This window comes from Acomys russatus, chromosome 14 (assembly GCF_903995435.1).
Source record: "Acomys russatus chromosome 14, mAcoRus1.1, whole genome shotgun sequence".
NCBI classification, from domain to species: domain Eukaryota; kingdom Metazoa; phylum Chordata; class Mammalia; order Rodentia; family Muridae; genus Acomys; species Acomys russatus.
In genome coordinates, this window is record NC_067150.1 from 13,668,091 (window position 1) to 13,681,924 (window position 13,834).

A 13,834-nucleotide genomic window follows, 5' to 3' on the forward strand; every position below is an offset into this window, starting at 1 on the left:
TCAAGTCTTACAGTGATTCTTTAAGAGTTTAGGGTTTTTGTTTTGTTTTGTTTTGTTTTTTAAGATTTGCTCCTTAAATAAATTTTATTTATGTTCTCCCTGCTTGTATTTCTGCATGCCAGAAGAGGGCACCAGATCTCATTATAGATGGTTGTGAGACACCATGTGTTTTTTGGGAATTGAACTCAGGACCTTTGGAAGAGCAGCCAGTGCTCTTAATCTCTGAGCCATCTTTCCAGCCCCCTTGTTGATAGTTTTACTATTGATTTTTTAAAATAAATATTTACTCTTTGGAAGTTTCAAATATGTATAAAATGTTTTGATAATACCATTCTTTCATTTTACCTGCCATCTTCACCCAAGTACCCTCATCACTTCTCCCTCCCAACTCTGTGTCCTTTTTTAACCTACTGAAAGTTATTAGTGCTTCTAGTATGTGCATGGGTGCATGGCCATCACTGCAGCAGCCTACCAGGGGCTACATCCCTGAAGAAAACTCACTGCTGCTCCCTCAGCAGCCATCAAGTGTCATGAGCTTTTCCCACATCTGTGCTGTAATGTTGGCTGGCCTGATCTTGCACAGGTTTTGTGCAAATAATTAGAGCTACTTTGAGTTCAATTGTGACTCTGGCTCTTAAATCTAATTTTACTGTTCAATTAAGTTTTAAAGGAGCTATGAAAATCAGATGGTTCCTAACAAATTCATTGTTGAATAACATAGAAGACTGGCAACTTTAGGGACTTAGGGGACAGCTGGGGACTTATATCATGAGAGCAAATATGAGGACTCAAGCAGATGGCGGTGGAGCCAGAAAAAAAATATAAATACACTCAAGCAAGGAGGGAGTTTTGCAAAGTAGTAAGAGAGTTTTAACTTTGAGCTTTCTGTGCTCAATTTAGATCCATTTGATGTTCTTGAAAACAGATCAAATCTATCATCAGAGGGAGAAGGGGAAGGCGGACACTAAAAGCAGCATTAATGATTCATAAGTACCATGTGAAGGATAAAAGAAGGCCGCCTTCATCACATGATCCAATTTCATGACTTATGTTATAGGGTTAAGAACAGAGTCCGATGGGCAAGACTTCACAGAGGAAGCAACGTGACTGTGAGAACCCAGCAAAGCCAAAGCCTTGTTTAAACACTTCAATCCCCTTGAGGATGTCCAGTTATACTTTCAAGAGGCCAGTCACTAGAATCACATCCCATCTGAGCAATGAGGTAAGATACCATCAGTGGGAGGAGACCTTGGAAAAGCCTGAACAAGCCTGCTGGCAGAAGAGACTGCAAGGACTCCAGGCCTGGAGCAGTACAGGAGAACTTTTGAGCACTTCAGATATTGGCAAAGCTCTGCAAGACCTTACACCTAGAGACACAGATGCATCTGTTTCAGGGACTCAAGCCCACAGTATTGACCCCAGGCCCATGTCCACCCCTGAGTCAACTTCACATTCAGAGAAGACGTTTCCAGAAGGAGATATCCCACAGATACTTGGCAAACAGTTTCTGGTCACTGAAGAGGATATTAGCAACCAGGAAAGGAAAGTGAAAATAGCAAGAGAAAGACTGGCAGTTGCACTGATTATACACAGGTTAGCAAATGAGGCAGAGAAAGTGAGGGGGCCAAGAAAGTCAAACTTATAAACATTCTGGGGGCTTGCTGGGGAGATACTACAGGTGAGATGGGGGAATGGCCGTGTTTGAACACCTCTTTGAGGTGTCTTTTGTTGTTTTGAGATCTTGAAACTTTAAACATGACAATGGTTTATTAAAAGTGTTCATGGAACACAAAAAACTACAACTGAGAATTTACTGCCTTTTGATCTTACTCTTCCTCTCTTTCTCTGTGCTGAAGATCAAACCCAACTTCCCGCTTATACTAGACAAATGTTCTACTATAGTGTTATGTCATCTAGCCCAGTCATTTTTATTTTTAATTATTTTAGGAGCTGGAGAGATGCCTCTGTGATTAAGAGCACTGGCTGCTCTCCAGAGGACCCAAGTTCAATTCACAGCATCCACGAAGCAGTTTAGAAATGTCTAATTCCAATCCTAAGGGGATGCCCTCTTCTGGTCCCTGTAGACACTATGTACAAACACATAGGGTACAGAGATACACAGAAAAGCATAAACATAATGTATTTCTTTTATTTCCCATTTATTTAATCACTTTACAGCCTGATCCTAGCCCCCTCCCTTCTATTCTCCCAGTCCCACTGTCATGCTTCCCTACCCCCGGGACCCACTCCTCTTCAGAGAAGGGGAGGCCCTCAACCCAAGTACCAACCCACCCTGGTACCTCAGGTCATAGTAGGACTAAGCGCGTCCTCTCTTGCTGAGGCCAGACAAGGCAGCCCAGCTAGGGGAAAGGAATCAAAAGGTAGGCAGTAGAATCAGAGAGAGCCCCTACTCCCATTGTTATGGGACACATGATGACCAAGCTGTATATCTGCTACGTATGTGTCTAGGTCTAGGTCCAGCCAATGCATGCTCTTTGGTTGGTGGTTCCGTCTCTGTGAGCTGACACTGGCCTAGGTTAGTTTACTTTATAGGTCGTCTTGTGGTGTTTTGACACCTCTGGCTCCCTCTATCCTTCCTCCCACTTTTCCACAAAACTCTCTAAGTTCAGCTTATTGTTTGACTGTAAGTCTCTGCATCTCTTTGCATCAGCTTCTGAATGAAGCCTCTCAGAAGACAGTTATGCTAGGCTCCTGTCTACAAGTATAGCAGAGTATTATAAATAATGTCAAGGGTTAGCTCTTTCCCATGGGGTGGGTCTCAAGTTGGGCCAGTATTCCCTCAATCTCTGCTCCATCTTTTTCCCTACACTTCCCGTAGGTGAGATAAATTTTGGGTCAAAGGTTTTAGTGGTGGGTTGGTGTCCTCTTTCCACGGAAAGTCCCATGTGGCTCTAGGCAGTGGCAATTTAAGGCTCCATATCCCCCGCTACTAGGAGTGTAAAAGTAACTTTTATTTTCCTGACCCAGTTGTTGTCTGGGATGCTTACCACCTCCTCCTGCTGGCCTAGGCCTAGTCTTGGAAGGTTCTAGCCTCCATACAATCTAACCTAGGCCTAGAATGTTTTCAGCCTCTGAGACTTACTGCTTAAATGAGCTCCCACTTGTTCTTTCTGAGGTCTGGGCTGGCTGGTTCAACTCAGCCATTTTGGCTCAAACTCTTCTCCCAGCTGATTTTAATCTGGCTTCTCCCTGGAATTGCTTTGCTTGGCCTCCAACTAACTCAGCAATCTGCTCTAATATTTTCTTCTCATTTTCTGGGTCATTCTATCTTCACCTGAGTTCTCTCTGCAACCTATCTCTCTATTCCTGTCCTGGTAATATTTTCCTCCTCTCTCTATAAAACTGCCTCTTAAGTAGCTTCCCTTTCCTCTCTCTTCTCGTGAGAGTTAGGCGTATCCTATTCTGTCAAATATTCTCTGATTCATCACCTTTTCTGCCACTCAATTAGACATCACTTTCAAATGGGTGTTTCCTTCTACAAACTATCTTTACCTTTATTTGGGATTTAGGGGCACATACCACCATGCCTGGACCTAAGCTTTTCTTTACCTGACACTTGCTCTATACCAGGCTGGCCTTGAACTCAGATCTGTTTGTCCCTGTCTCCTGGATTAAATAAAGGCATCTTTGTATTCCAGCCGGATCACACAGACCTTGAAGATCTTTGGATGTGATCTCTTGCCAGAACAACCATGTTCTGAATTAACATTCCTCTACATAGGAGTCTCTGCTAGGGTCACCTCCGTAGAATTCTAAGAGTCTGCCCTGTCCCAGAGATGCCCACCCTTCACTGATTTCCATTCTCTCTCCAGGTCATCCCTCCCCATATCCCTACACCTGATCCCCACCCCATCTCCCACCCTGTTCCTTCCATCTATTTTAGATGTCTATTTTATTTCCTCTTCTGAGGGAGATTCAAGCACTCTCCCTTGGGCCCTCCTTGACTTCTTTGGGTCTCTGGATTGTAGTATGGTTATCCTGTACCTTATGACTTATAGCCACTTATAAGTAAGTACATAACTTATATGTCTTTCTGGGTCTGGGTTCCATTGTGTACATGTACCACATTTTCTTACTTTTTAAATATATGCATTTATACTATTATACATATATAAAATAAACTTCATAAGGCAAGAAGAAACAAAAAAATCAGGAATTGTATTGTTACATTCATAGTGTTTTGGCTATGGTGAGTCTAAGTATGTCAATATCTATCATATCTCATCTCTAGAACTTAAAACTTCTATCTAGACCTAAAAACATCTTAACTCCTAAACAACTAAGCTTAATTGTAAGACTAAACTATCTGGTCTTCAACCCCATCAGAAACTTGAGAACGAATAAATTTAATTATCTGAGTAAACAGGAAGTGCAGGTTAACAGCTTCCAAAGTGAAAAAAAAATGACAGAGACAGCTTCTTGCCTGCACACTCACCCAAATCTCTATAATGTTGGAGCATCATCTTCAGCCTTCTGGCCCAGTATATCTGACCTACATATTTATGAGGCAGGAACTACCCTGTTGGCAGTTTGGCTGTCAACTCTGCCTGTATCCAAGCTTGTCCATTTTTAGGTTGAATTCTGTGTGTGGTACAAATGACATTTTGCCCAGTGGCTTCTTTGCCACATTTGAAGACATCTCCATAAGGAGGTTCTTTGATGCTCATCATCTTCTTTGAGGTAGGCTGAGTGTTGCCAGGAGTTAACCTGTCTTATTGTCAATGAATCCTTAAAATAATAAAAATATCTTTAAATCCCATGTTCTGTGGGTCTCTGAGGTTTACCACATTTTTTAAAAGATTTATTTATTATTATGTATACAGTGCCTTGCCTGCACATACACCTGCAGGACAGAAGAGGGCATCATATCACATTATAGATGGTCGTGAGCCACCATGTGGTTGCTGGGAACTGAACTCAAGACCTCCAGAAGAGCCATCAGTGCTCTTAACCTCTGAGCCATCTCTCCAGCCTTTACCACATTTCTTTATCCATTCTTTGGTTGAAGAACATCTGGGTTGTTTCCAAGTTCTGGCAATTACAAATGAAGCTGCCATGAGTATAACTGAGCAAATGCCCATATGATATGGTGGAGCGTATTTCAAGTCTATGCCCAGGAGTGGTATGGCTAGGTCTTGAGGTAGCACTATTCACAGTTTTCTGAGAAGCACCAAAATGGTTATACAAACTTGGACTCTCACCAGCAATGAAGAAGTGTTTCCCTTTCTCTACATTCTTACCAGCATGTGCTGTCAGTTGAGCTTTTTTTAAAAAAAAATCTTAGCCAGACTAACATGTTTAAGATGGAATCTCAGAGTTGTTTTGATTTGTGTTTCTCTGATGACTAAAGACATTGAACATTTAAGTGTTTCTCAGCATCTTTATCACCCTGCACAAAACTCAGGTCCAAGTGGATCAACATAAAATCAGATACACTAATTCTATTAGAAGAGAAAGTGGGGAAGAACCTTGAACTCATTGGCACAGGAAACACCTTCCTGAACAGAATACCAACGGCTCAGACACTAAGATCAACAATTAATAAGTGGGACCTCATGAACTGAAAATCTTCTGCAAGGCAAAGGACCCTGTTAATAGGAGAAAACAGCAGCCTACAGAATGGGAAAAGGATCTTCACCATCTTCACCAATCCTACATCCAACACATGGATGTGTGTGTGTGTGTGTGTGTGTGTGTGTGTGTGTGTGTGTGTGTGTGTGTAGATAGATAGATAATTAGCACCCTCTGTGCTGTACCACTGAGGTCAGACAAGGCAGCCCAGCTAGGGGAAAGGGATACAAAAACAGGTAACAGAGTCCATGTCAGAGACGTGTTTGATGGTGGTGTCTGTTTCTAGAGTGATGCTTTTTTTATGTATATTACAATAAAATAAGATAAAGTAACATCAGAATTGAATAAAACAATCAAGCAGAAGGGAAATAGCCCAAGAGAAGACACAAGAGAGATAGAGCCACTTATTTACACACTTATTTACACACTTATTCACACACTTATTCACACACTTAGAAATCCCATAAAAAGCACTAAACTGGAATCCAAAAAGTTACCGGCAAAGGGCCTGTAGGGCAAAAAGAGGAAAGAAAAAATGTTTATATAATAAAATAAAAATTAACATGATAAAAACATTTTATATTACATATACTCATATATGTGACTATGAGACAAGAAACCTACAAAGATGCTGCTGAGTTCATTTCCTGTTGGCCGTCTACTGCTGGACATGCAGCCTATCCTTAAGAGGAGTTTGTTTCCCCAGTGAGACTTTCTTGGAGAGAACTGAAATTTCATTTACAAGTGGTTATCAATTGGAAATTGCTTCTGGTTTAGGGATAGGGCATGTGTCCACTTCTCCTTTTTGCTCTAGGACCCTGTCTGGTACAAACTTCTGCAGGCCCTGTGCAAGGCTCTGTGAGTTTGTATGTTCGTCAACTGTGTTGATTTAAGGGGCCTTGTTTTCTTGGTATCTTCTGTCTCCTTTGGCTTTCTCACTTTCCTACTTCCTCTTCTATAGGGTTCCCTGAGCCCTGAGGAGAGGGATTCAATAGAGATATCTCATAATAGGGCTGAATGTTTCAAGATTTCCTGCTCTCTATGTAATGTCTGGCTGTGAGTCTCTGTATTTGTTCCCATCTGCTGTAGGGGGAAGCTTCTTTGATGATGGCTGAGCAAAACACGTATCCATGAGTATAGTTGAATATCATGATACATTTAAAAAAAAAAAAAACAATCGCATCTTGGTCAGTGCTCTATTGCTATGACCACAACAATTCTTTTTTTCATATTTATTTATTTATTATTATGTATACAGTGCTCCACCTGCATGTACACCTGCAGGCCAGAAGAGGACGTCAGATCACATTATAGATGATTGTGAATCATCATGTGGTTGCTGAGAATTGAACTCAAGACCTCTGGAAGAGCAGTCAGTGTTCTTAACCTCTGAGCCATCTCTCCAGCCCCTGACCACAGCAATTCTTATAAAAGAAATTGGGGCTTGCTTGCAGTTTTAGACTCTATTATCCTGATGGCAGGGAGCATGGTGGCATGCAAGCCGACAGGCATGGTAGCTGCTGGCAGCAAGAAGAGAAAACCACACCTACTCCAACAAGGCCACTCCTAGTGACCTAATCCTTAAGGCCACTTCTAAGCCTCCTAATACTTTCAAGTGGTGTCACTTGCTAATGACCAAGCATTCAAATATATGAGGCTCCCAGGCCCATTCTTATTTAAGCCATCGCAAATAGTATTTGGATTTACCCTATGTAGATTATCTAGTTTGAGGTTGTAGACACCCAAGCAGTGTCAGATATAGGCTCCATCTTACAGAGCGGCCTTTAGTAAAATCAGATATTGGTTGGTAACTCCCATAAAGTTCGTGCTACCATTATACTGCTATATGTTGCAGGCAGGACACTACTCTAGACGAAAGGTTTATGGCTGGTTTGGTGTTTACTTCTTTGTTAGCATGCAGAGTACCTTCCTGTACTAGCAAGTAGGGGTGAAGGCTCTATATAGGCATAAGTTTAGATTCAATGAATTGTGTAAGTATTGCCTTCAACAATGGGCCCTTGCCATCAATTTGTGGAGACCGTCCTATAGTCTTGGCAATAGCATGAGTTGTTTACTACTTTTTAAAAAGTAACAGAAAATTGTGTAGGTATTTTGATAGGGATTGCATTGAATCTATAGATTGCTTTTGGTAGGATGGCCATTTTTACTATGTTAATTATCCCGATCCATGAGCAAGGAAGATCATGCCATCTTCTCAGGTCATCTTCAATCTCTTTCTTCAGAGTTTTGAAAATTTTTTTTTTATTAATTTATTCTTGTTACATCTCAATGTTTATCCCATCCCTTGTATGAAATTTTTTTCATACAAGTCCTTCACTTGCTTAGTTAGGGTAACTCCTAGATATTTTATATTGCTTGTGGCTAATGTGAAGGGTGTGGTTTTCCTAATTTCTTCCTCTGCAAGCTTGTCATTTGTGTATAGGAAGGCTACAGACTTTTTTGAGTTAATTTTGTATCCAGCCAATTTGCTGAAGGTGTTTATCAGCTTTAGGAGTTCTCTGGTGGAATTTTGAGGGTCACTTATGTACACTATCATATCATCTGCAAATAGGGATAATTTGACTTCCTCCTTTCCCATTTGGATACCCTTGATCTCCTTTTGTTGTCTTATTGCTCTGGCTAGAACTTCAAGTACTATATTGAAGAGATATGGAGAGAGTGGGCAGCCTTGCCTTGTTCCCGATTTTAGAGGAATTTCCTTGAGTATCTCACCATTTAATTTGATTTTGGCTATTGGCTTGCTGTATATAGCCTTTATTATGTTGAGGAAAGTGCCTTGTATCCCCGATCTCTCTAAAACTTTAAACATGAATGGGTGTTGAATTTTATCAAATGCTTTCTCTGCATCCAAGGAGATTATCATGTGGTTTTTTATTTTCAGTTTGTTTATATGGTGGATTACATTGATGGATTTCCGTATATTAAACCATCCCTGCATGCCTGGAATGAAGCCTACTTGGTCATGATGAATGATATCTTTGATGTGTTCCTGTATTCGTTTTGCAAGTATTTTATTTAGTATTTTTGCATCTATGTTCATAAGAGAAATTGGTCTGAAATTCTCTTTCTTTGTTGAGTCTTTGTGAGGTTTAGGTATCAATGAGACTATGGCCTCATAGCATGAATTTGGTAATTTTCCATCCATTTCTATCTTTTGGAGTAGCTTGAAGAGTATCGGTATTAGCTCGCCGTTGAAGGTCTGGTAGAATTCTGCACTGAAACCATCTGGCCCTGGGCTTTTTTTGGTTGGGAGACCATCGATGATTGCTTCTATTTCTGTAGGGGAAATGGGACTATTTAGCTTGTTTATCTGTTCTTCATTCAACTTTGGCAAGTGAAATTGATCAAGAAAATCGTCCATTTCCCTTAGATTTTCAAATTTTGTGGCATATATGCCTTCAAAGTAGGATCTTATGATTCTTTGAATTTCTTCAGTGTATGTTGTTATGTCTCCCTTTTCATTTCTGATTTTGTTGATTTCAATACTGTCTCTCTGCCTTTTAGTTAGTTTGGCTAATGGTCTGTCTATCTTGTTGATTTTCTCAAAGAACCAGCTTTTGGTTTTGTTGATTCTTTGGACTGACAGCAGGTAGCCAAGAAGAGACTTGATACCCTATGAGAATATATAGGGGGAGGTAATCCCCCTCAGGAACAGTCATAGGGGAGGGGAATAATGGGAAAATGGGGGGGAGGGGGGAATGGGAGGATACAAGGGATGGGATAAACATTGAGATGTAACAAGAATAAATTAATTAAAAAAAATAAAAAATAAATAAAAAATAAGAAAGAAAAAGAAAAGAAAAGAAAAAAAAGAAATCTAAAGTATAAAAGCATAAATGTAATAAAACTGAGAAATCACTAAAATGAGGTTTTAAATAAAATGTATGAAAAAAAAAAGTAACAGAAGACACTATAGCAATCCTAGAAATGAAATATTTTAAAACTTCATCTTCTCTGTGTTGTATTTACAATTTGGTATTCCTATGGCATTTTAGTTAGTGTGTGTTTTAATATTAATTTAGATATATATTTTTCATTACCGATTTTTCCCACTTCAATGGTTTTCTGTTTTCTATTTCATTTTTCTTCTTGGTATATATTCTTCTAGTTAAGACTTGTGGTAGATTAACTTAGAATCAGTCTGTATACCTGGACCCACTTCCTTATCCCTCTCCCTCTACTGCCTTCCCCTTTTCTCTGCAGAGTCTTGCTGTGTATCCCACGCTGTCTTAGAGCATACACTCCTCAGTATCTCAATGCTGGGATTACAGCTGTGTGCTGCTACTTCAGGCTGCCTCTATTTTTTTTTTTTTCTACATAGTTTGTCTAGATCATTAACTTGAGTTTAATTCTTTTCCTTTCTGCTCTGGCCACCAGCATACCAGCATAACTGACATTCTCCTTCAGGATGTAAACAAAGGAGGAACATTTCTCACTCTGTCCACAAGGATCACATCAAGAAAGCCACAGATGCTGAATTTGACCAATGTGGTTTATTTATTTATTCTTTGAACCCTGATAGAGAAAAGACACCAGTGGCAGATGGAGTCACTGGAGCTTCCTCAGGTCTAAGTGAGACAGATAATAACCCAGGCGGTGACGTTGAACCTGGTAGTCTCCCTCCTTTTTCCTTCTGCAGACAGTCACCTGTGAGGGTCAGGAGAAGACATAAGAATTAATTAGCCAAGGACAAAACTAGTAGTAAACATCGATCCCCTACTCTGATCTAACCAATGGACAGGACATGCTCCACAGTTATGTGGAGAGCAGGGACTGACTCTGTCATGAACTCTGGTGCTCCATATTTGACCACCTCCTCTGGGTGGGGAGGCCTAATGGCACTCAAAGAAAGAATAGTCTGGCTACCAAGATGGGACTTGATAGCCTATGATCATATAGTGGGGGAGGAGATCCCCCTCGGTCATAGACCTAGGGGAGGGGAATTGGGTGAAAGTGGGAGGGAGGGAGGAATGGGGAAAGTGAGGGGATAACATTTGATTTGTAATCTGAATAAATTAATTTAAAAATTTTAAAAATATAATGAATTTGTCAGCAAGACAGGTAGGAGACATCAGGAATGGAAACATGGCCAAAGGCCTGGCCATTTTTATATCTTCTTCTTTTTCCCTTTTGGGATTCTCCCTTAAAACCCCTTATTTCCTCTCTAGTCTCAATCATTACTCCAATCATATGTCTCTAATTTCCCCCTCTTTCTAAATTTATTAATATTCATTAGGCACTTATCAGTAATATATAGAATTGTTTGTCACCCATCAGTAATATAGTCTCTGCTTGTATTATTCGTTGTATCTGTATTATCTATATCTTGCAATCATTTATGATTCTGTCATCTCTTATCTGTCATGTATTAATACTGTATTATCTGTTATCTTTATATGTGCTATCAACTATCTGTATATCTTTCTGTCAATTAGCACCTGCCAAACATCTGTCCATCATATATCTCTCTATATTCATCTAACTATCTAGGATTTATTTACTTATTTATATTTTTCTCCCCAATTTTTTTCATCTCATTCTTAGCCTAATTTCTGTGTTTCCTCACCATGTCATTCTTCAAGCTTAAATGAGAAGTAACTGCCATACTATAGGGTCCACACATATAAAGTGAATGATTTAGTCAGGCGCAGCAGTATGCGTCTGTACTCCTAGCTGTTAGGAAGTTGAATTAGGAAGATTGTTAATACTGGCCTGGGATATCCAGTAAAATTCTGTATCAAAAAGAAATAAATGGTTTGGTAAGTTTTTAGTACAACTCTCTAAACCATCCCTAAGAAAAGAGATGATAAACACTCATCATCTCTGTGCTCTGCTTTATCATAAATCTTTCATCTATGCCATTTGCAAACAATTTTGTTTGAAGAAATCTCTGGGCTAATTGCTGTTTCTATAGCTCAACCATTCTTTTGTTGTTGTTGTTGTTGCTGAATAACATTCAATTGTTGAGATATATCTCATGGAGGAAACTGGGATTTTTGTTTTCAGGCTGAGTTCTTTCTCTCTTTCCTTCCTTCCTTCCTTTCTTCTTTCCTCTCTCCCTCCTTTCCTTCTCTTCCTTCCTCTCTTCCTTCCATTTATGCACATTTGTGCACTAGTCTTTGGATAGGTGTTTTCTCTTTTATAGTCTTTTAAAAATCTTTTTTCATACGACATACTTTGATTATGTTTTCCTTCCACCAACTCCTCCCATATCTTCTCCACCTCCCTAGTCCACTCAATTTTGTGGTCTTTTGCTCTGCTTTGTTCAAAGAAAAAAGAAAACAAAGATCAAAGCAAAAATTCAGTAAGACAAAAGAATGTTAAAACAACACAACCCCACCCCGCCACCAAAATCTTAAGTGGAGTTTATTCGGTGTTGGGCAACTACTCGTAGCCATAGAGCCGGTTTCAGAGTATGGTTGATGTACCTAATGATACTCCATTGGAGAAAACTGATTTTTCCCTTTATCAACAGGTATTAATTGATTAGCAGTGGACCTTTGCATGAGCTTCCCCTTTTCAGTGCTGGAATTTTGTCTTGTTTGAACTTGCACACGTCTTGTAGATAGATATGCTCTTGCATACATTTTAGGTTTGGGATGGTTGTGTCCTGTGGCATGTCAATGTACCTCTAAAAGAAATGACCAATCTACATCCCACTAGCTCTCAGAGTTCCTGTTACTTCATATCTTCACCACCACTTACTAGTTTCAGCCTTCTAGTTATTGTTTTATTCATTTCCCTATGTAATTTTGTGTATAAAGTTAGGATTTTAAGAGCTATTGTAGAACAAGCTGACTACAATTAATGTAAGGCCTTGGAGATGAGTAAAAAGCAAGTATAATGTGGGAAGTCTGCATGGGAGGAAGCTATACTAGTTTGGAAGTTTAGGATTAGTAATTATTATACAGCATTGAGCTCAAGGCTAATTAATGGATCCTAGTCTCTTTGTGTGGTTGGTTATTTGGGTATAGAGTTACTTAAAGAGCAACTTGATTTATTAAATGAATAAATCAATATTAAATATTAATAATCATTCAAAAATATATTTCAGAAATGCCCAAGGTAGGATTTACTCCTCACAAAATTATATGATGATATTTACTTGATTTAGTCATTTCTTAATGAATGCCTTAGAACTCATACAAATACACATTATTTGCCAAATAAAAATAAAATAGATACTAGACTGGGTATGGTGCAATATGTCTGTTATCCTATCACTCAGAGGACAGAAAGTGGAGGATGGATTCTGAATTCATCAACTCATGGCTACCTAGTGAATCTGAGTATCAATAACACTACAGTTAGAAAAGAGATTTAAAAATATCTAGCTAGAATACAATCTAGAATAAAGTGTTCACAAATCATATCACTAGCAAAGAACTTGTGTGTGTATAATAAGACAGTCATGTATTGCATAACTTTAGAGGCTTATTTTATGAATGCAATGCCATTATACAGACATTATAGACAATATAGACAAGCTTAGATGACTACCTTGACACCAGGCAACATCATTTTTTGACAACACTGTCATTCATGTAGACCACTCTAGACCAAAGAAATGTTGTATAGGGCTTGCCTGTTTAAAGTTCTTAACAACTCAGTATTGAGAACACAGAACATCCATCCGCCCTTTCTTGCTTACCAGGAAACAGCACATCAGACATGTGATAAGTATCAGTAGGACCACCAAGCAGATGAGAATAATGGCCCAGAAGGGAAGACCTGGGGAGACAAATGCTGGAGTGAAGGCCCCATTGCCACCTCCTAGCAATTCTTTCTCAGACCTGTGTGGCTTGAGATGGGTATTAATCTTGTGGAGAGCTCAGTAATTCAAGATCATATGACTCTGCATCCCACTTCTTCCTAAATGGTCTTCAAACAGAACAAAATCCCTATGTCTGTCCACTCTACCTCATCAGTCCTTGCCATGGTTGGACCCTCCTTCATTGTGACCCTCTGCACACAGCACTCTGTCAGTGTTACAGAGAAGGTGCTCCCTGAGATACGCTAGGCTTGGATTGTTCTGAACCTTACCAGAATTCTTCATCACATCATCATCTCTGTTTTGAGAATACCCTGGAAATAAAAGAAATGGATAATGCATTTGAGTATGTCTTATTTATTCATTCATTTATCTTGAGTTTTTAAAAACTAAGATTTCTCTGTATAGCCCTCACTGTCCTGGAACTCTCTTTGTAGACTAGACTGGCTT

General features: G+C 39.5%; 2 protein-coding genes across 2 annotated transcripts in view; one reads left to right on the plus strand and one right to left on the minus strand.

The window, feature by feature from the left end:
* The first annotated feature begins 725 nt into the window (after positions 1-725).
* Mbd3l1 (methyl-CpG binding domain protein 3 like 1) lies at positions 726-1,777 on the plus strand. Its single transcript, XM_051155937.1, has one exon. It carries the CDS (start codon positions 1,076-1,078, stop codon positions 1,643-1,645), a length of 570 nt encoding a protein of 189 aa, XP_051011894.1. The 5' UTR covers positions 726-1,075; the 3' UTR covers positions 1,646-1,777.
* Positions 1,778-10,063: 8,286 nt separating this feature from the next.
* LOC127198736 (mucin-16-like) overlaps positions 10,064-13,834 on the minus strand; it is a 234,353-nt gene continuing 230,582 nt past the window's right edge. The window contains 3 exon segments of the mRNA XM_051156780.1: positions 10,064-10,260; positions 13,265-13,344; positions 13,657-13,698. Coding sequence (XP_051012737.1) covers positions 10,162-10,260; positions 13,265-13,344; positions 13,657-13,698 — 221 coding nt within the window. The 3' untranslated portion in view covers positions 10,064-10,161.

Excerpts from the sequence above, each read along its gene's own strand:
- Mbd3l1 (XM_051155937.1), top strand. The coding sequence starts at position 1,076 with ATGGGCAAGACTTCACAGAGGAAGCAACGTGACTGTGAGAACCCAGCA.